At 49.9% G+C, this 19,554-nt stretch overlaps 2 protein-coding genes and 1 long non-coding RNA gene across 4 annotated transcripts in view; 1 reads left to right on the top strand and 2 right to left on the bottom strand.

The window, feature by feature from the left end:
* Positions 1-227: 227 nt before the first annotated feature.
* Positions 228-19,554, bottom strand: part of LOC308460987 (uncharacterized protein) — a 43,737-nt gene continuing 24,410 nt past the window's right edge. Inside the window, exons 1-6 of one of the 2 annotated variants that reach the window (XM_080977535.1) lie at positions 8,226-8,272; positions 6,792-7,281; positions 6,583-6,646; positions 6,265-6,347; positions 5,412-5,538; positions 228-3,103 (exon numbers count right to left, since the gene is read on the bottom strand). In XM_080977535.1, the coding sequence (XP_080833661.1) occupies positions 1,824-3,103; positions 5,412-5,538; positions 6,265-6,347; positions 6,583-6,646; positions 6,792-7,193 (1,956 nt within the window). In that variant the 5' untranslated portion in view covers positions 7,194-7,281; positions 8,226-8,272 and the 3' untranslated portion in view covers positions 228-1,823. Of the gene's footprint in view, positions 3,104-5,411; positions 5,539-6,264; positions 6,348-6,582; positions 6,647-6,791; positions 7,282-8,225; positions 8,273-19,554 lie in introns of those variants that run through there. The other variant, XM_080977534.1, reaches the window with a different exon arrangement.
* On the top strand, positions 11,049-14,953 carry LOC308461054 (serine protease 55-like). The gene is made up of 5 exons (XM_080977640.1): positions 11,049-11,171; positions 11,922-12,120; positions 12,853-13,106; positions 14,220-14,359; positions 14,546-14,953. Exons 1-5 carry the CDS (start codon positions 11,108-11,110, stop codon positions 14,930-14,932), a joined length of 1,044 nt encoding a protein of 347 aa, XP_080833766.1. The 5' UTR covers positions 11,049-11,107; the 3' UTR covers positions 14,933-14,953.
* LOC308461016 lies at positions 16,139-19,247 on the bottom strand. The gene is made up of 2 exons (XR_013978773.1): positions 19,129-19,247; positions 16,139-16,695 (listed from the first exon to the last, which is right to left on the bottom strand). It is a non-coding gene; the product is annotated as an uncharacterized lncRNA (long non-coding RNA).

Consider the following 19,554-nt stretch of genomic DNA (forward strand, 5'->3'; position numbering starts at 1 on the left):
AAGGAGCACCTGGGAACAAACGCTTAAGATTTTGGACATCAGGTGGAAATTTCCAGGTGTCAAAAAGGGTTATTTATGTATTCCACTACTGCAGCTAATGTTTTGTTAGCCCCAAAATGGAAAATGAGCGAGGTCCCAACCAAAGAAGAGTGGCAACTGAAGCAGATGGAATATATACACAGCTTGCAGATTTAACATATGGAATAAGAGAACAAGAAGAACACACGTTTAAAGAAGATTAGAAAATGTTTATTGAATATATGGGTGAAAATTGTGTACATTTGAAAACGCTGGTAGCCGTAAGATAAATTCAACCATATAAATAACTCTGTGTTAAATATGTATTCTGTAGTTGTAATGTTTTATTTTGAAATCTTTAAAATAATATTTTAGTTTCCTGTTACAGTGGTACCTCGGGTTACAGACGCTTCAGGTTACAGACTCTGCTAACCCAGAAATAGTACCTTGGGTTAAGAACTTTGCTTCAGGATGAGAACAGAAATCGCATGGCGGTGGCAGCGGGAGGCCCAATTAGCTAAAGTGGTGCTTCAGGCTAAGAACAGTTTCAGGTAAGAATGGACCACCAGAACGAATTAAGTCCTTAACCCGAGGTACCACTGTATTTTCCCTACTCCCAGTGTTTCCATTGTTCTTTCCATAAATTTCCACGAGACGTTGTCAAACGCCTTTTCGGTGCCTATGAACATCAGAGGAGCTTGTTTATTCAGCTTATCCAGCTCCTCTAATCCTCTTTCTTCTTTCTTTATATGTGAAAGATAGCTCCTCGGGGAATTCCCATCTATATGCTTTGGAGTTGTTTCTCAATGCGTTTGCTAGGACTTTAGAATTATTTCTTTTCTTTAACAACAATCTTGCTGGTATTTCCTTGAGGATAATGATATTCTTTTCTTCTATTCTCAATTTTTCTTGGTTACTTTTTTTTGCAGAATCTTGTCCTTAAGTAGTCTGGAATTGAAGAATACCAAGCAATCTCCTGGCCATTTGTTGGCCTTGGCTCTCATTGATTTAACCCTAAATGCTTTATCAATGTCTAGTGCAATGTTATCCTCTTGTAGTCCTAGCCAATTTGCCAGTTCTTTTACAATATTTTCTTTGATGATCTCATCCTGATGTTCCGGGAGACCCCTAAAACACAATGTCATCTCTCGGTGGTGTATTTCTAGCCCACAAATTCTCAATGGGATTTACATCCGAGGAATTCCCTGGCCAATCAAGTACGTGCATTGGCTGCTCTGTCATGAATTTCTTCACCACTTTCGGTGTGTGAGAGGGAGCTAGGTCCTGCTGCAATATCCCAGTACTGTCAGGATACTTCTTTTCCAGTCCTTGAATAACTCTCTTTCGTAGAACCTCAATGTATTGTGGCGAGCGCATCATTCCTTCTATTGGTTGCAGGCTTCCGACACCATAATAACTGAAGCATCCCTAAAACATCTACTTTTCTGGGTGCTTGACAGACTGATCAATGTGGCATAGAAAACATGTTTTGTTTCAATTAATTTGCACAAGGGTGTATATGAAGAGCTGTCCAAATATCTCAAGGGCTGTCATTTGCAAGATGAAGAAAACTTGTTTTCTCCTGCTCTGGAGGGAAGGACCCAAACCAATGGATTCAAGTTACAAGAAATGAGATTCTGCTTAAACATCTGGAATAACTTGCTGATGGAAAGGGCTGTTTGACAGTGCAATGGACTCCCTTGGTATGTTGTGGACTCTTCTTCATTGGAGGTTTTTAAGCAAAGGTTGTGTGGACATGTATAATAGAAGCTTTAGCTGAGATTCCTGTATTGCAGGGCATGGCATTAGGTGACCCTCAAGATTCCTTCCTGATCTCTGATTCCATTATTCTTCCTGCTATGGATTTTTTTATGGGAAGTGAGACTCCCCTTTTGACTGAAGCTCTTTCCACATTCCAAGCATTGATATGGTTTCTCCCCTGTATGGATTCTTTGATGGGAAGTGAGATGGGTGCTCTGACTGAAGCTCTTTCCACATTCCAAGCATTTATATGGTTTCTCCCCTGTATGAATTTTTTGATGGGAAGTGAGATGGGTGCTCACACTGAAGCTCTTTCCACATTCCAAGCACTGATATGGTTTTTCCCCTGTATGAATTCTTTGATGTGCTGTGAGATCACTCCTGTTACTGAAGCTATTTCCACATTCCATGCATTCATAGGGTTTTTCCCCTGTGTGAATTCTTTGATGGGAAGTGAGAGTGGCATTCTGAGTGAAGCTCTTTCCACATTCCAAGCACTGATAAGGTTTCTCCCCTGTGTGAATTCTTTGATGGTAGGTGAGAGTGGCACTCTGACTGAAGCTTTTTCCACATTCCAAGCACTGATATGGTTTCTCCCCTGTATGAATTCTTTGATGAGAAGTGAGCGTGGCACTCTGACTGAAGATTTTTCCACATTCCATGCATTGATATGGTTTCTCTCCACTGTGAATTTTTTGATGGGAGGTGAGCTTGGCTCTCTGACTGAAGCTTTTCCCACATTCCAAGCACTGATGTGGTTTCTTCTCTATATGTACTATTTCATGGGCTCGGAGATAAGCCTTGTGACTGAAGCTCTTTCCACATTCAGAGCACTGATATGGTTTTTCCCCTGTATGAATTATTTGATGAGCTGTGAGAGTGGTGCTTCGAGTAAACCTCTTTCCACATTCCAAGCAATGATAGGGTTTCTCTCCGCTGTGAGTTCTTTGATGGGAAGTGAGAGTGGCGCTCTGACTGAACCTCTTTCCACATTCAAAGCACTGATATGGTTTCTCCCCACTGTGAATTCTCTGATGTCGACGGAAGCTTATGCTTATATTAAAGCTCTTCCCACATTCTAAGCACTGATATGGTTTCTCCCCTGTATGAATTCTTTGATGTGAAATGAGATTGGAGTTCCAACTGAAGCTCTTTCCACACTCCAAGCACTGAAACTGTTTCCCCCCAATGGAATTTCTTTTATAGGAACTGGAATGGGAGTTCTGACCAAAAGTCTCTCCAAACTCCAAATGTTTAAATGGTTTCTCAACTGTGTGTATTTTGTCATCATCTCCACTGTTCTTAAACTCCAATTTATCACTAGCTGCAATGAAGAAATAAATAAATTAGAGCTTCAGAAAGAAATGGAGCCCCCAATTATAGAATGGTTCTAATGAATGCTTCTGAAAAACTGAAGAAAGTTAGATGTGAGTTCTTACTACAGGGTTTACTGCCTTTGCTGACTTCTATTTATTGACACATTCATGGGAAACTAATATTCAAAAAGCCTGGCTCTTTTCTGGGATGTATTTTGTTTAGTTCAGCCATAGACTTCACTCCATCTCCAAGTTCAGTAGTGTCTTTGAGCAACCAAAAACAGACAGAAGCAAAAACAAACATCTGACAGAAGCTACTTCAACTTTCCTGTGGAACATGGCAAACTGGAAAGAATCGGTTGCTAACTCATCTGCCACCATGGATAATTATTCTGTGATAAGAGGCGGCCGGAATACCTGACTGCCAATAATTTCTCTCCCAGAGTCAAGGAGAGACCAATGGGCAAGACTCAGAAGTTCTGAAGAGACACTTGTCCATCATTATCAGGAAGAAGATTAAACCTCTGGAAATGTGGAGCATTCAGGACGAGATGTTACAGCAGCTCATACACCAAATATGGGCTTCAAGTTTGCACCTCCATTCCGTTAATTATTTTTTAACAAGATTTGAAAGAAAAGCAAACTGGACTCTCTATTTGTCCATTAAACACCACCCAGTGGCAAAGCTTGCTAAGGGCTACAAAACATTATAAAATATTGTAAAAGGCTGGAAACATCCTCAAAAAGCTTTAAATATCTGATAACTTTGAAAGATATACCGGACTGTGACTTTTTCAGCTTTTTATGATGTATAATTTATGTACCTGATAACCTGCCCTTTCTTTGTACTGAGCCATAAAATATGGACATTGATTGCTTTGTCACAGATTTGAAGAAGGAATCTCATAATCATGAAGGCTTGTTATGCCTCACCGATTCCGGGCCTCTTGCAAAAAATGCTTAAGGAGCAGTTAAAGCAGTAGAAATGAGAATTTCATAGTATGACTAGAGACATGTAAATACAGATGAGCAGAATGAGAGCCTGGATGAAAATCAAGAAGAGCCATTTTTAACAAATTATGAAGATTCAGAAAGAGAAGACAAATTCAACTCTGCAGATGGTGCTGTGAAGGCAAAGATACAGATGTCCAAAAGAATGTTGCTTTATTTTTATTTAAGTCAATCAAATCTACCACTAATCTAATGTTACCTGCAGCCCGTCTTGTTTTTATAAAGCCGGTCTGATCCCTCTCAATTGCCTCCGCAATTACCTGTTGGATTCTATTTGCTAGTGTCAAAATGTTAAACATTTTGTATCAACATTAATCAAGGATCTAGAGTGATAATTCTCACATTTTGTGTGATCCTTATCTGGTTTGGGAATAACTGTGGTTTGGCTTGGTTAAATATTGTTGATAAGATACCTTTATCAAGTATCTCAACATACATTTGATGAAGTTTTGGTACCAATAAATCTATATATGTTTTACACCAGGCATGTCCAACTTGAATTACATCATTCAATAGGGAATCCATCCAGGCTTGATGTTTTGCCAGTTGTCATTTTAAGGATGGATTGTTTAATTTCTGTCTCTGATACTGGAGCTAACAGTATTTGTTTTTGTAAATCATCTAGGTGAGGTAGTTTAATTTTATTTAAGAAAGCCTGCATATCCTTGCGGGCGACATATTTTGGTTCAGTGTATAATTGCAAATAAAATTTAAAAGATTGGTTATTCATATCCTTTGAGTTTTTATTGACTTCACCTTTAATACTTGGGATAAATGAATTTTCCTACGTTTGTTTTAAGCGATTTGCTAGAATTTCCCCTGGGCTTTCACCATTCAAGATTCACATAGAAGGTTGGTAGAATATAAAACTTTATGTTTGTGTGGGTATGTTTATATTTTCTTCTTTGTCACCTCCCCATTTTTTTCTTTTTTTATTATTCTGTTCTCTTTAGATATTAGTTTTATTTGGTTTTTATTGTATCATATGTTGAAAACCTTAAATAAAATTGTGGTTTCTTTAAAAAAAGAAATTACTTCAACTTTCCTAACCACTCTGAAGCCTGCATTTGAAAAGGTTCAGGCAGATCAGACCAGCCTGAAAGTTGTTTAAAAAAGCAAGCTGGGGAAGGAATTCTCACAGACAAAACAGTTGATAGCCTTCCATTCAAGGTGAGCTGTGGGGGTGTTGAAATCCCAGGTGCTGTAGGTGGCGCTGTTGAGCACCATCAAAATATGGGAGGCTTCTCACATAGATTAATGTAAAGAATTTCAGGACAGATATTATGATCCAACAGGGAGCCTTACCGAGAGATGCCATGATCCCACGATTCTCCTTCATGACTTCCTCATGCAGAGTTCTCTGGTCAGGATCCAGCAACACCCACTCCTCAGCCGTGAAACGAACAGCTACATCTTCAAAGCACACTGGACCCTAAAAGGAAAAAGACAAGGGTCCTACTCTCAGGCAGTATAAAGATATAATGCACATTCTCTGTTGTTTTCTGCCTGTTAATTGCTGTGTTGTTTTAATGGGATTGTTTCGCTGCACATTTTAAGTATGGATACTTATTTTACTGTCTTAATGGAATTGTTTTAATGTGTAGTTAATCTTTGTGCAAATGAGTGGAACTCTTTAAATGCTGCTGTCTATGCAAGCATTCCCAATTGCCAGATGGAAGGACCCCCTCTTTCCTATCCCCATTAATAATAGGGGATATAACAACAACAACAACAACAAATTATTTATTTATACCCTGCCCATCTGGCTGGGTTTCCCCAGCCACTCTGAGCGGCTCCCAACAGAATATTAAAAACATGATAAAACATCAAACATAAAAAACTTCCCTAAACAGGGGGATGGATCCTGGCCACAGGTTTTTTTATGATTTACTAACTGCTTAGAAGCCTATTTTGGCATCCAACGATAAATGTATAAACGAGACTGCAATGAATGATAAATAATACTAGCAACATTCAGAAGGATAGTAAAGGAGAGTGGCTGTTCCTTATTCTCAGCACATGAACCTCTTTGAATGGCTTTTTCATGCTTTCTTCAGTGCAGATTTGACAGAAGGGCAGAGAGATTCGTTGGACCCTGGAGGCACCGGGGCTGCCCCACCCCTCAGCTCTCTTTCCCCACAAATCTCCTTCCTCCTACCTGAGCTACTTCCACAGCTGCTGATTCCTCTCCACCACCAGGAAAAGATGGAGGAGGAGGTCTTGCTGCCACCTTTCTGGCACCTGCGAGAGACAAAGGGAAGTGGGGAGACAGGAGTGCAGGATGCTTCTCTCAGGGGTGGAGCAGTGCTTCTCTAATCATAGATGGGCCTCCTGCTGAGTGCATTTTTGTGTTTCTACCCATTTCATATTTTAGTTGACCCCAAGTGTGTTTCTCAAAATGATAAAATGAACACATGGAATAATTTCAAATTAAACAGAACGTGACCAAATGGAGAAAGAACTCCTTCTTCCTTACCTTCTCTGGCGACCAACGGAGTCCTCTCTGCCTCAGGACCCATTTCTGCAAAAGTATAATTTCCCTGCAAGAGCAACAAAGATTCAAAACAGAGAATAGGAAGAACTAGTAGAAAAGAAATTCTAGACCGACAGTTATTAGAGCATTTGGGTTTGTTCTCCCTCCTGTTTGGAGCCCCTTGGGAGCATCCAGAGGAAAGTCTCTCTCACCTGCTTCCTCTCCTCCGCCTGACTCAGGAGGAAACCTTCAGCCAGGGCCACTGCCTGGGAACTGGTCTCTGCTCCGCATTCCCTCACCCAGCTCTCCATCTCCGCTGGAAGGACAGCCAGGAACTGCTCCAAGATCACCAGGTCCAGCATCTCAGCTTTCGTGTGCCTTTCTGGCTTCAGCCACTGGTGGCAAAGGTGGTAGAGTTGGCTGCAAACCTCTCGGGGTCCTTTGGCCTCCTGGGAGCAGAACTGCCTGAACTGCTGGCTCTGCGCCTCTGAGCAAAGGGTGTCCTCCTCTCCCAGGATCTTCTGCCCAGAACTTTCCCAGAATCCCCCACTGCTCCCAGTTTCCATAGCATGGCCTCTTCCTGCTCCAGGGCCAGCTGAGTTTTGCTCATCCATTTGTGCTCTCAGGAAACCTTCAAAAGATCAGAAGGAAACTTTTTCTTCTGTCATTTTCTGTCTCTCAAATTATAGGTGCTAGAAAATCCTACAATGCAAATAAAAATGTTCTGTTATAAAATCGCCACAAGGGCAGGATAAGAAATATGTTCCCTGAAGAAGCATGGGTGAGCCTTGCTAGGACCCAGGGCTGGACTGCACCGCTGGCCAATCTTTGAGCTTTGTTTAAGGAAAAAAGGAAGGAGAAGGAAGCCTCTAGCCCTCCTAGAAGGAAAGTGACCGGGCCAAATGTACAGGCAACTGCAGGGATTTCTGTGAAATGTATGAGGCTTGCTGCTCCTGCCTTTCAGTGCTTAAAACTGTCTCCCTCCCTCCCTTCCGCGGTCCCGGTGCTGGACCCGGCTGGCGAAGGAGGCGGGCAGGAATGCCAGGCAGGGGCCGCCCTGGAGGAGGACGGGATCCGCGCAGTGGGCTGGAGGCCTGGAGCATTTCCTTCCTCTGCAAGGCATGGCCACCCACCCACCCAGGGGAGGCAGCGGCAGGCAAGCGAGCTCCATCCCCTCCGCCTCCCTCCCTCCCGCCTGCTGCCCGGCCTCCACGCCAGCCCCTCCCCCGATGCCCTCTGCTTGCAGTGTCCAGGGGCCTGATCCTGTCCAGGGTGGGCGGCTGGGCTGGCCCTCGGGTGGACCCCAGACAGACCTCTGCCTCGACCACCCACGAGAGTGACAGCTAAGAGGAGAGAGACCCCGGGGGATGGAATGCAATGCGTGGAGCGGGAGCGGCGCTCTCCAAAAGCCCAGGCGCAACCTGCAGGCACCCCGGGAGCCCCGCCAGGAGGAGGGGGCAGGGGGCAAATTGGGGGCTTCTTCCCCGCTCTGAAGCCCCGCCACACAGTCCGACTGCAGGGGGTCTCCCAGCCCCCCCCCCGGCAAAGACACCCTCCTCTTCCTCCTCCTCCTCCTCCGGGGCGAGAGGATGACAGGGACGAGAAAGAGGGAGGCAGCCTATCCCACTCCGGCCCCCGCCACTCACTCGCCCCAAAAGCCTCTGGCGCCCCCTGCCAGCCCGACTTTTCCGGATCCGAGGAAGCAGCTGCCTCTCCAAGCAGAAAACGCGCATGCGCAGCTGGGCTCGGCGCGCTCCCGACTCCGCCGCGTCTATGGCAGGGCAGCCCCCGCCTCCGTAGGGAAACCCTGGGAGCCCCGCGCAGGCGGGGAGAGAGACCGACAGACATCCCTCCGCATCCCGGAGGAGGAAGGGCAAAGGCTCGGGCAGGATACGTCCCTCTGCACTGGCGCAACTTTGCGCTCAGAACTGCCGGAGAGCCTGGATCTCACAGCTGGCACTGCGAGGCATCCTGGCCACTAGCCAGCGAAAGCCTCTGTCTCTGCCAGGAATTGGTCCCATCCTCTTTGAAAGCCACCCGAGTGGGAGCAAGTGATGTTCTTGGACCTAAGAGCATCAGGTCAGGAGAACATCAGGTCCAGCATCTTGTGCTCACAGTGGAGGACTGCAAAGCAGCAGAAACCCCAATGTGTGTAGAATTTCAGAAGGTTTCAGAGACAGCAAAGCATTTGCAGACACTCAGAAGTGCGGGAGTGTGAGAGGAAGTCTGGGAAGGCCACAATCCAAGTTCCACGGTATGTTAAACACATCATTGGGTGCTGCAGTGATTTCTATTATGACTGTTCTTTAAATAAATCAAACAGCTCCTGCAAAGCTTCGACCTTGCGTTCCTGTACTTTGTTGTTGTTAAAATAAAAAAATCCTTCCAGTAGCACCTTTAAGACCAACTAAGTTAGTTCTTGGTATGAGCTTTCGTGTGCAAGCACACCTCTTCAGATACACGTTGTTGTTGTTGTTGTTGTTATTGTTTAGTCGTTTAGTCGTGTCCGACTCTTCGTGACCCCATGGACCAGAACACGCCAGGCACTCCTGTCTTCCACTGTCTTCTTTGTAACCCACTGCACTTTGTAACCCAAGAGTTTTACTATGCATTTTCTTCTTGCTGCCGCGTGGAACAGCACGTGAACCAGACATTTGGAATTTGTAAGTAAGCTGGATGTGGGGGATTCCCTGGTCCTGCCTGGGTAACTGAAGGACCAGGAGCACAGCCAGGGAATCATTTTGGACTCACAGCTGTCCATGGAGGCATAGGTCAAGTCTGTGTCCAGGGCAGCTGTCTCCCAGCTCCATCTAGTACGCAGGCTGACTGGCCAGAGTGGTGCATGCTCTGGTTATCTCCGTCTTGGACTACTGCAATGCGCTCTATGTGGGGCTACCTTTGAAGGTGACCCAGAAACTACAGCTAATCCAGAATGTGGCAGCTGGACTAGTGACTGGGAATGGCCGCCAAGACCACATAAGACCAGTCTTGAAAGACCTACATTGTCTCCCAGTCTCTGAGCACAATTCGAAGTGTCGGTGCTGACCCTGAAAGCCCTAAACGGCCCAGTATACCTGAAGCAGCGTCTCCACCCCCATCGTTCTGCCCGGACGCTGAGGTCCAGCACCAAGGGCCTTCTGGCGGTTCCCTCATTGCGAGAAGCAAAGCTACAGGGAACCAGGCAGAGGGCCTTCTCGGTGGTGGCACCCACCCTGTGGAACGCCCTCCCAGCAGATGTCAAGGAGATAAAGAACTACACAACTTTTAGAAGGCAGCCCTCTATGGGGAAGTTTTTAATGTTTGATGTTTTATTTACAGGTAGGTAGTCATGTTGGTCTGCTGTAGTCGAAACAAAAAAATAAATAAATGAAATTCCTTCCAGTAACACCTTAGAGACCAACTACCGTATTTTTCGCTCTATAACACGCACCAGACCATAACAACACGTAGTTTTTAGAGGAGGAAAACAAGAAAAAAAATATTCTAAACGAAATAGTGGATATATGATTTTTGTGGTTCATGCTGTGGCCACAGACATGTGATCTGACAGTGAGTTTGGAGTAGCCCAATGCAAAAATCCTGAGGATCCATGTGGATCCATTTTTTGTAACCACGGAGGAGGGAAGGAAGGGGAACCATGGATCCTCTACTCACGACTGCAGCAGATCCCCCCCCCCCGCCACCCGCAGGCATTCGCTCCATAACACGAACAGACATTTCCCTTTACTTTCTAGGAGGAAAAAAGTGAGTGTTATGGTGCAAAAAATACGGTAAGTTTGTTATTGGTATGAGTTTTCATGTGCATGCACACGTCTTCAGATACCTGATGTTTTATCATGTTTTATATATGCTGTAAGCCACCCAAAGTGACGGAGGAAACCCAACCAAATGTGCAGAGTATAATAATAGTAACAATAACAATAAAAAATAATAAAAATCCTTCTTTTTTTTATTTTGTTTCGACTATGGCAGACCAACACGGCTACCTACCTGTAACAATAACAACAGCAGAAGTTGGCTTTCCTCCAGTCTTCTGGCAGTGAGGCGGCAAGGACGTCCCTCCCTCCCTCCCCTATGTCTTCTTTCATTCTGCGTTTATTGCTGCTTGAGCCCCGGCACCTCTCTCATGGGGGGGGGGGCACAGGTCCATGATTCCTGGAGGGCATGACCACTTTGCAACCCTCCCCTGACACATTGGCAGGGAGGGGGTTAAACTGAACCAGAGCAGCAGGGATTGGCCCGGTCAGGCATGTTCACACTCTTCTTCCTGCAGCTGAGGAAACTGAGCTTGTGGGACTTGAACTCAGCTCTCCCTTCTTTAGCAGTGACCTCAGCGCCTCACAGAATGCTGGCAGCTCCAAGAGAGCCATGTGTGCTCCAGTCTAGCGCTAGGCTGGGGGAGGTGGAGCTAAGGGGCCTCGGTTCTGCACCTGTGACATCATTAGCTGGCCTTCTATGACATCACAGGGCTCAGCCTGAGACCCCTCCCACACTCAAGATTGGAAGCCAGTGACTTCTGGGAGAACCTATGGACCATCTGTTGGTGTGTGGCTTGCTGTTGATGCTTCAGGGACAGGCCATTTGGGGACAAGGTACCGGGTGCAAGGAAAGGGGAGTGGGGCGCTGCCATGGGGTGAAGGCAGGGCTGGAGGCGCTTTGGCTCCTTCCCTCGGAGGCCCTTGGCAGACCCCAAAAAACAACAACCCCACCTTCTGATGGCCAATCTTCCAAGAACCCCTCCCCCTGGCTGCTCCGTTTCCTGTGACATCACAGGAATGATGTGACATCATCACCTCTTGGAGTGGGGAGGGTGGGGAGGCCGAGGGGGGTTGGGGCCTCCTCCTGGCCACCAGCCCCAATGCCCATGCTCTGTCTCCACGGCTGGAGGCAGCAGTTTCTGGAAACCACAGGAGGGGAGAGTGGCTGTTGGCTCGGATCCTGCCCCCAGGCTTCCCTTTGGGGCATCTGTTTGGCCACTGTGAGAAGAGGAGGCAGGACTGGGTGGGCAACGGGCCTGATCCAGCAGGGCTCTTATTACAAAGGGCTCTTGTGCCAGCAAAACCTCCATGGCTGGGGGCAGTCTACCCCTGAATATCACAGGTATGAGGAAGGACAACCCGAGAGTGCTCTTGCAGTCTGGTCCTGGTCGCAGGTTTCCCATGAAGGGCATCCAGTGGGCCTGCAAGGGCCTGATCCTGCATCCAGACTCTTTTTATGTCCTTAGGGAGCCTCCATGGCCAGGCTCCTGGGTTCTTCGGGGCACTAGGGCGGGATGGTGGAGTGTGGCAGGGGCCCGGGGCCCTTCTGACGTGCGCTTGCCTCCGCCCGCCCCTCTCCTCCAGGCTGCGGCTTCCGGCCAGAGTTCGACGGGCCCCACGCCTCCCCCGTGGCCGGCGCGCGCATTGTGGGGGGCTCGAAATCCCTCCCCGGGAAGTGGCCCTGGGTGGTCAGCATACAGACCAGCACCTACCACTTCTGTGGGGGGTCCATCGTGCACCCGTGGTGGGTCCTCTCCGCCGCCCACTGCTTCGCAGAGAGAAGGTGAGGAAGGAGCGGGGAGGGGGCAGAGGGCCGGCTGCCGGTGGGGGGGGGGGCGTCAGGCGGGGTCCCTCCGGAGGCTGTGCGCGCGCCCTCTCCTGCCCGCCAAGCCGCGCCCTGCGGAGCCAAGGGGGAGGCTGGCTCTGGGTGCAGCCGCGTGTGTCTGAACCGGCATGCGGACACGGGTTAAGCGCCCGTTTACCACCAGACTCTTCTCTTGCAAACAAAGGTTGCTTTCTTGATCTCTGCTTCCCTTATTTTGATTCGGCTGCTTAATGAAGGGTGCCTCCTCCATGTGACCTTCTGGAGAACCAGCCTTCTCTGTGGTGGCTCCCCGTTTGTGGACTGCTCGCCCCGGGGAGTCTCGCCTGGCGCCTTCATTATGTCTGTTTAGGCACCAGGCGGAAACTTCCAATTAATGCTCTACAGCCTTTCAAATGTGTTCGTGGGAAGGGGGTTATTCTTTCGTACTTTGTGCTTTTATGCTGTATTTTTTATCTTGGGAACCGCCCTGAGAGCTTGTGGCGAAGGGCGAAATATAAATTCAAATAATGAAATTAAATAAGTAAATAATCCGGCCCTGGATTACTGCATCGCAGCGGGCTGGACTAGATGGCCCCTGGGGGACCCCTCCCAACTCTACAGTTCTATGACTTCAGGGAGACCCTGTTTGGAGGCGAAAGTGTGTGTGAATTCTGACTAAACCCAGAGTCCCCCCCCCTCTCTTTCCTTCAGCGACAAGGTCAGGGTGGCCGCGGGGAGCAACCTCCTGGGGAGGCACAACGTCACCCGCTGGGTGCGCAAGATCCACCTGCACCCCGCGTACAGCACCCGCACCTACGACAACGACCTGGCGCTCCTGCTGCTGGACAAGCCCATCCCCTACAGCTTCTACCACAGCCCCCTCTGCCTCCCCGACCACAGCATCGTCCCCGACGACAACATGTGGGAGAGTTGCACCGTGGCCGGGTGGGGGCTGACGAAGGCCGGTGAGCCCCGAAGGCGCCGCTGCCTCTTCCGCGCTTCCTTTCCCTTGACGAAATCCCGCGTCCCTCCAAAGACAGACCCGGGGCTGAGGGAGAGCGGAGTCGGACCGGGAGTGCCGGCTTGGGCTCGCGACTGTGGGTGCCCCGGGGTCGTGGGTGCCACGCAGCGTGCACGACCCTGCCACGCACCGGTGCCCGGACCCTTCAGGGGGAATTTTGTGGGTGCTTGGGTACCCAGGGCCCCAGGGAGTTGGCACCCGTGAGCCGGGCCATTGCGCGTGTGGACCCCTGTTTGAACAGAGGGGGTTACCTGGGTGGGCAAGAAAGATGGGGGGACACGCCCCATGCTGACTCAGGATTTGGTCCTGGGCAGCTGCCACCCTGCTCTACCTCCCTCCCTCAGTTCTTCCACCTGTAAAATCTCTCTTCTCTTTGGCGATCCCTCGTAGCTGAGTAAGATTGTCTTCCGTAAACACGGTCTTAACAATGAGTCCGTAAGTGACTGTGGAGGCCAATTCTGGATCCACCCGTCCTTCCACAGTGGGGACATTGGTTTCCGGGCGGGAGTTGATCCCGGTGTGGATTTGCCAAGCGTGCCTTCCCCTTAGCACGTTTCTCCCTTCTGTCCTGAGTTCGAGTGTCTTCAAAGCCCATGACACCTTTGGTCAAGGCTGTTCTCCAACTATCTTTCCCTGTAAAATGGGAAGATGGTTACGGATGCCGGACTCGAGCCTTGCCTGCGTTGTTGGCGCAGCGGTGTGGGATGGATTGGGGGCGGGGGGAGGAAAGAAGCCCGGTCCTCCCAAAAGCCCCTCTGCCTCAAGATGTGGCCGCCAGGGCAGAGAAATGGGACGGGGCAAATACATGGAGAAGAGGCGGCGCCGGAGGAGCCCCGCCGTCAGGCGCAGTCTACCTCTGCGGGGACGAGGCAGCGGAAGGGAACGGACCTGCTGGTGGGCCTGATCCAATTCCAGGGGGTCTTTGGAAGCTCGTGGGGTGCCCATGGGGAAATGGGTCTCGGGGCTTGCGCGCCTGCACCCGCGAAGGAGGTCACGGGCTGCGCCCGCCTCCAGCCAGCCCGCGCGGCTTGTCTCCCTTCCTCCTCTCTCCGTCCAGGAAGCGGCCAGGGATCCTACAGTTTGCTGGACGTGCAGGTGGGGATGGTCGACTGGATGCTGTGCCTGCGCTGGCTGCGCTCCCTCACCAAAAACATGATCTGCGCCGGGTTTGAGGAGGGCGGCCGCGACGCCTGCCAGGTGGGAGACGCTCCCCTCGCCTCCTGCCCCCAGTCTTCCTTCTGGGCGTAGAAGGGGGCCCAGCCAGGGCGCTCCGAGTGGGCAAGGGGGGCGCAGGGTGGGGCAGTAAAGGGGTGGGAGGGGAAGGCTTGCAGCTGGGGCTCCCGGGGGCTTCGGACTACAACTCCCACCCTCCCGCCTCTCCAGGGGGACAGCGGAGGACCCCTCATGTGCCGCCCCCCGGGCCGCGGAGGACCCCACCAGCGCTGGTACGCGGTCGGCGTGGTGAGCTGGGGGCGCAGCTGCGCGGCCCGCCACAGCCCCGGCGTCTACACCAGGGTGGCCAACTTCCACGCGTGGCTGGAGATGACCTCGGCCCACGAAAGCCACCCTTTCCACGTGCCGCAGACCGCGGAGGGCCACACCGCCGCCCCCGCCGCCGAGGCGGCGCATGTGACCAGGCAGGAGCTCGACATGTGGGCCGGAGTGGAGGCGGCCATCGCCGCCAGAGCCGCTCCCGGGCAGCGCCCGGCCCTCGCGTGGCTCCTGGGGGCCGCCTGCTGGGCCCTGCGCTGGGCAGAAGAGATGGAATAAATGATAATTTATTTATCTGTATTTGCTTATGAAATCTGTACGCCGCCTTTCTCCCGAAGGTCGCAGGGCGAGCACAGGGAGGGCGCAAAATGCAAGACGAAACAAGAGCGAAACATTTTCGCTCCCCCCGCGAACCTTTTCAAGGTCACGGGAAGCTATGTGCCCGAAGGCTTTAGACTCTAGGGGTCAGCAAACTTTTCCAGCAGGGGGTCGGTCCACTGTCCCTCAGACCTTGTGGGGGGGCGGACTATATTTTTTTGGGGGGAATGAACGAATTCCTTTGCCCCACAAATAACCCAGAGATGCATTTTAAATAAAAGGACACATTCTACTCATGTAAAAACACGCTGATTCCGGACCGTCCGGGGCCGGATTTAGAAGGCGACTGGGCCGGATCCGGCCCCCGGGCCTTAGTTTACCTACCCCTGCTTTAGAGGAAAGTTTTTCCCGGTGCTTGTGCGCCTGGACAAGGCTTGGCTCGCCTCCTCGGGATGCTCAGGAGACCGGCGGGATTTGGCCTCGGTCTTCCGCGCGCGAGCAGTTTTTCCGGCTTCCGACGGCGTGGAAATGCTTTTGGGTCGTGGAATCGTAGCACAGCATAGTTGGAAGGGAACCTGAGGGACTTTAGTCCAACCCCCGGCAACGGAGGAGTCCTGATCTTTTCCACACACCCTGCACATATTTTAATTTTAATTTTTTTTTTGCCGGTTCTCCTTTTTATCTGTAAGCTGCGTGGGGAAAAGGCGGGGTGGAAATAAATAAACAAAACAACGAGTCTCTTTTATTGCCCTTTTAACTTTCCATATGTTTGTGTTTTCTTTTTAGTGGTGCTTAAATTGTTATTTTATGTTCGTTTATATCCTGCCTTTTACCCGGACGGGGATTTGGGACGGCTTACGGATAAAACTGCAAATGAAAGGGGGGGAGCAGGAAACCTTGCCTGCCCTCCCAATCTCTGGGTGGTGTGACTTTCCAGGGGTCCCAAGCACTGAAGGCAGCATTCGTGTTTCCTTTGAGGCTCACAGGAGACGGGTGTCTTTGGGTGATATGGGGTTATTTGCCCATATATACAACCTGAGCCTATAACGGAGGGGCTCACAGCATCAGCACCTCAAGAGGGTCTTTCTTCTCCCATAACCTAGCCTTGGATCACTGCATCAGATACTAATAATAATAATAATAATAATAATAATAATAATAATAATTATTATTATTATTATTTTATTATTTGTATCCCACCCATCTGACTGGGTTTCCCATCAAAGGGGATGAAAAGCAGCAGCCACCACAAAAGAGATCCATTAAGTCATTTCCATTTTTCTTAGACTAGTTCAGCAGTTTCCTCTTAACAGATTCCATCCACACACAGGATTACAGGCTAGGAGGGGGTCCCCCAGGGGCCATCCAGACTGTCCCCACAACCTGGAACAATATCAGCTGAACCTGAAGGTCTTGGGGGATGTTAACAACATCAAAGGCCTGTCAGCATGGGCAGATCTCCTTATTTTCACCTTTTTTAAAATTATAAAAAATATATTCTTTGCATATTAATGGAAAAAATATGGATCAAATGCATAGAAAGGGGTGAAAAGCCACAGCTGCTACAAATAGAAAACATTAAATCGTTTCATTTTTTTAAAGTTTCAGTCGCAGCACTTAAACATTTTACCATATCCACTCCTTCCTCCCCTCTGTGGGATCCCGGTCCCTCTTGTTGTCTCTGTCTGCCATGTGAGAATGTTGTAAATAGTAGGAGAGGATATCTTGATTAAATATGAAATGAAATGAAGTTTATTACGATCCCAGATCAGATTAAATATTACCCTTCCTCACTCTCGCTAGGGAGTCAAGTAGCAGAACACGTTCCCCTTAGACAGCAGGAAGCTACTTTGCAGATTCGTGTGAATCTCTTTCGTTAAGCAATCCAGTCTGGCTTGCCCAGATTGGATTTATTCGTGGTAAGTCCCCTTTGATCCCGCTCAAAAGAATAAAGACACAGCAGTCTTTGCTTAAAAGTAGCAAGAAGTTTACTTACATTCAGTTCACAGTATGCTCCCTGAAGGCAGGCTTTGGCTTGTAGTTACAGTTACAGAGAGAGGTTGGGATTGATCCCATGTGCTGCTGGCTGAGAGCCAGCAGTGCAGTCCAAGAGAAGAAAAGCAGAAGAAGAAAAAGAGAGCTGCGTGACTGGACCTTTTGTTGGGTCTGCAAGCTTCACGCCCACCTACCTGGTCACATGCAGGGGGAGGATGCTCCAGACCAGGTGGAACAGAAAGTTATTGTGGGATGTGATCCATGAGAGGCAGTCAAGTACAACATTCCTTGTAATGCTAGAGAAGACATGTGGGGGAATGTTTGGTCCAGCCAGTCAAAACCTCCTGTTCCTCCTGGCTGGAGCATCCTTCCTTTGCATGTGACTAGAGGTGGGCGTGACCTCACCTGTCCAGGTAACAAAAGGACGAGTCACGCAGCACTCTCCCTCTTTTTGACTTCCTTCTTCATTTGACCAGCTTTTAGCTAGGACTGCTCTGCTAGCTTCCAGCTAGCAGAAGCACTGGGTTATTATCCAATATGGGGTAGATCCACATGTACATATTTGTAACTAAGTCTACCTTCAGGAATCCAACTGTGAACTGATGTGAGTAAAGTTATTTTATTGACTTTGAATAAGATTGTCGTGTCTTGATTCTTTTAAGAGGGATTCAAGGGAACTTACCAGGAACGTACAATTCAATCTGAGACAGACTGAATTGTATAATAGTGAGAGGCTCACACGAGCCTGCAACCAGCTATCTGCTATGCATGTAAGAAAGAAAGAAAGGGGAATGGAACTCGGCTACATCTATCTCCCTGTCTGTGTCCACTCTAGGAAAACAAGGAATATTGTACTTGACTGCTCCAATGGATTACATCCCACATGCCAGCCAGGCCCTTCACGCAGGAGATGCTTTCTCCAGCTCTGGCGCCCCAGAGTAATGGAGCTGAAGGGAGAGTCTCTCTCGGAACAGGGCCTTGAAAATAGGCCCTGTTCTGAAATATTTTCAAGGCCCTCCCACCCCCACTAAGAACGGGGGGGGGGGGGCGCAAGATGGCTTCCCCTCCCCCTGACCCTCTCCGGAGGCTCCAGTTCTCTGTGGAGGTACAAAGCGGCTTCCCTCTGGCTCTCCTGTGGAGGCCTTTGCTTCTTTGCAACCACTTGCATTCCACCCGTGGCCCTTTGAAGACCCCTTTGAAGGCCCTTTGAAGACCCCTCTGCACCCGGGTGGCCTTTGGGGGTGGCAGGGAGAATGAGGTGCCCCCTCCATGCCAGCACGTTGGGTTCTTGCCCCACATGCTCTAGTAGTGAAGGCTCAACAATATGGGGTTTATTTAGGATTTATTTTGTGCATTTCTCCCTAAGCTTTATCACATCTTTTTTGTTTTCGTAAACCACCCTGGATCCTTGTTGCTCCCCCGCTTTTTTAAAAGAGGGGGGGGAATTGAAATAAGAGAGTCTGGAGGAGGGGCTAACCAGAGGGAGGGGATATGTCTAAAAAAGGCTGATTATTTGAGGGGGGGAGGAACAAAGGGGTTTGCAGAGGAAGTATGTAGCCATCCCCCCCCCCCCCGCCTGAGATTTCAAAAAGTGGGATTTGGTCCACTTGGAATGGAATTTATTTATTTTCTGCATTTGCAGCCCAACTTTCCCTCCAGGAACCTCAAGGTGGGGCACATGGTTCTCCTCCCACCTCCTCATTGAATCCCCACAACAACAACCTTGTAAGGTAGGTCAGGCCAAGAGAAAGCAGTGACCGCCCCCCCACAAGGTCATCTTCAGCAAGCTTTACAGCCACTGGGTGGGGGATTCGAACCCCGGTCTCTCCCAGATCCTAGTCCTCATTGAAGCCCCACAACAACCCTGGGAGGTCGGTTAGGCGGAGCGGCAGTGCCCGCCCCACAAAGTCACCCAGCGCCCTTTTTGTCCAAGTGGAGATCCGAACCCTGGTCTTGCTCCTAGTCCTCATGGAGTCCCCACAACAGCCCTGTGAGGCAGGCCAGGCCGACAGAAGGAGGCAGACACTCCCCTGAGCTCACACCCAGCAACCTTCATGGCTGGCTGGGGGCATTCGAACCCTGGTCTTCCCTGGGTCCTAGCCTGGCACTCTAACCACTACACCGCCGCTGCCTCTTTTTACACCCCGACATCTTTTCCTGACCTTCAGGGTCGGCACAGCCTTGCTGGACCACAGCGATGGCCTTCTGCAGGGAGCTCCCTTTCCGCTGCCCATGGCAGCGATGGGACCCAGGTGTCCGAGGGGGCATCAGAGGAGGAGGCTGCTGGCCACCCCTCCGTCTGTTGGCCTGGCCAGGATTCCAGATTCCTCTGATGTCGCAGCGGAACAGAGGGACCCCCCCATCCAACGACTGACCTCCAAAGCGGTCAGGTAGGTGGGGAGGCCTAGGTGGGCCCTAGGTGGGGGGCAGGACCCCATGCCAGGGGGTGGGCAGGGCTGGTGGGGGCACAGCTGCCCTCTAGGGAGCCCGTCTCTATGACCGGGGGGGGGGACTCACCTGACTGTTGGTGGCAGTTGGGACTCACCTGAATGGAGGCCACTGAATGGAGGCCACTTTACCCCCCAAAG

The sequence above is a fragment of the Podarcis pityusensis genome (genome assembly GCF_964106645.2).
Source record: "Podarcis pityusensis genome assembly, chromosome: 13".
Taxonomy (NCBI): domain Eukaryota; kingdom Metazoa; phylum Chordata; class Lepidosauria; order Squamata; family Lacertidae; genus Podarcis; species Podarcis pityusensis.

Coding starts and splice junctions, on each gene's coding strand:
- LOC308461054 (XM_080977640.1), top strand. CDS start 11,108: ATGGACCATCTGTTGGTGTGTGGCTTGCTGTTGATGCTTCAGGGACAG. Junction 11,172..11,921: donor ACAGGCCATTTGGGGACAAG/GTACCGGGTGCA, acceptor CCTCTCCTCCAG/GCTGCGGCTTCCGGCCAGAG. Junction 13,107..14,219: donor GTGGGGGCTGACGAAGGCCG/GTGAGCCCCGAA, acceptor CTCTCCGTCCAG/GAAGCGGCCAGGGATCCTAC.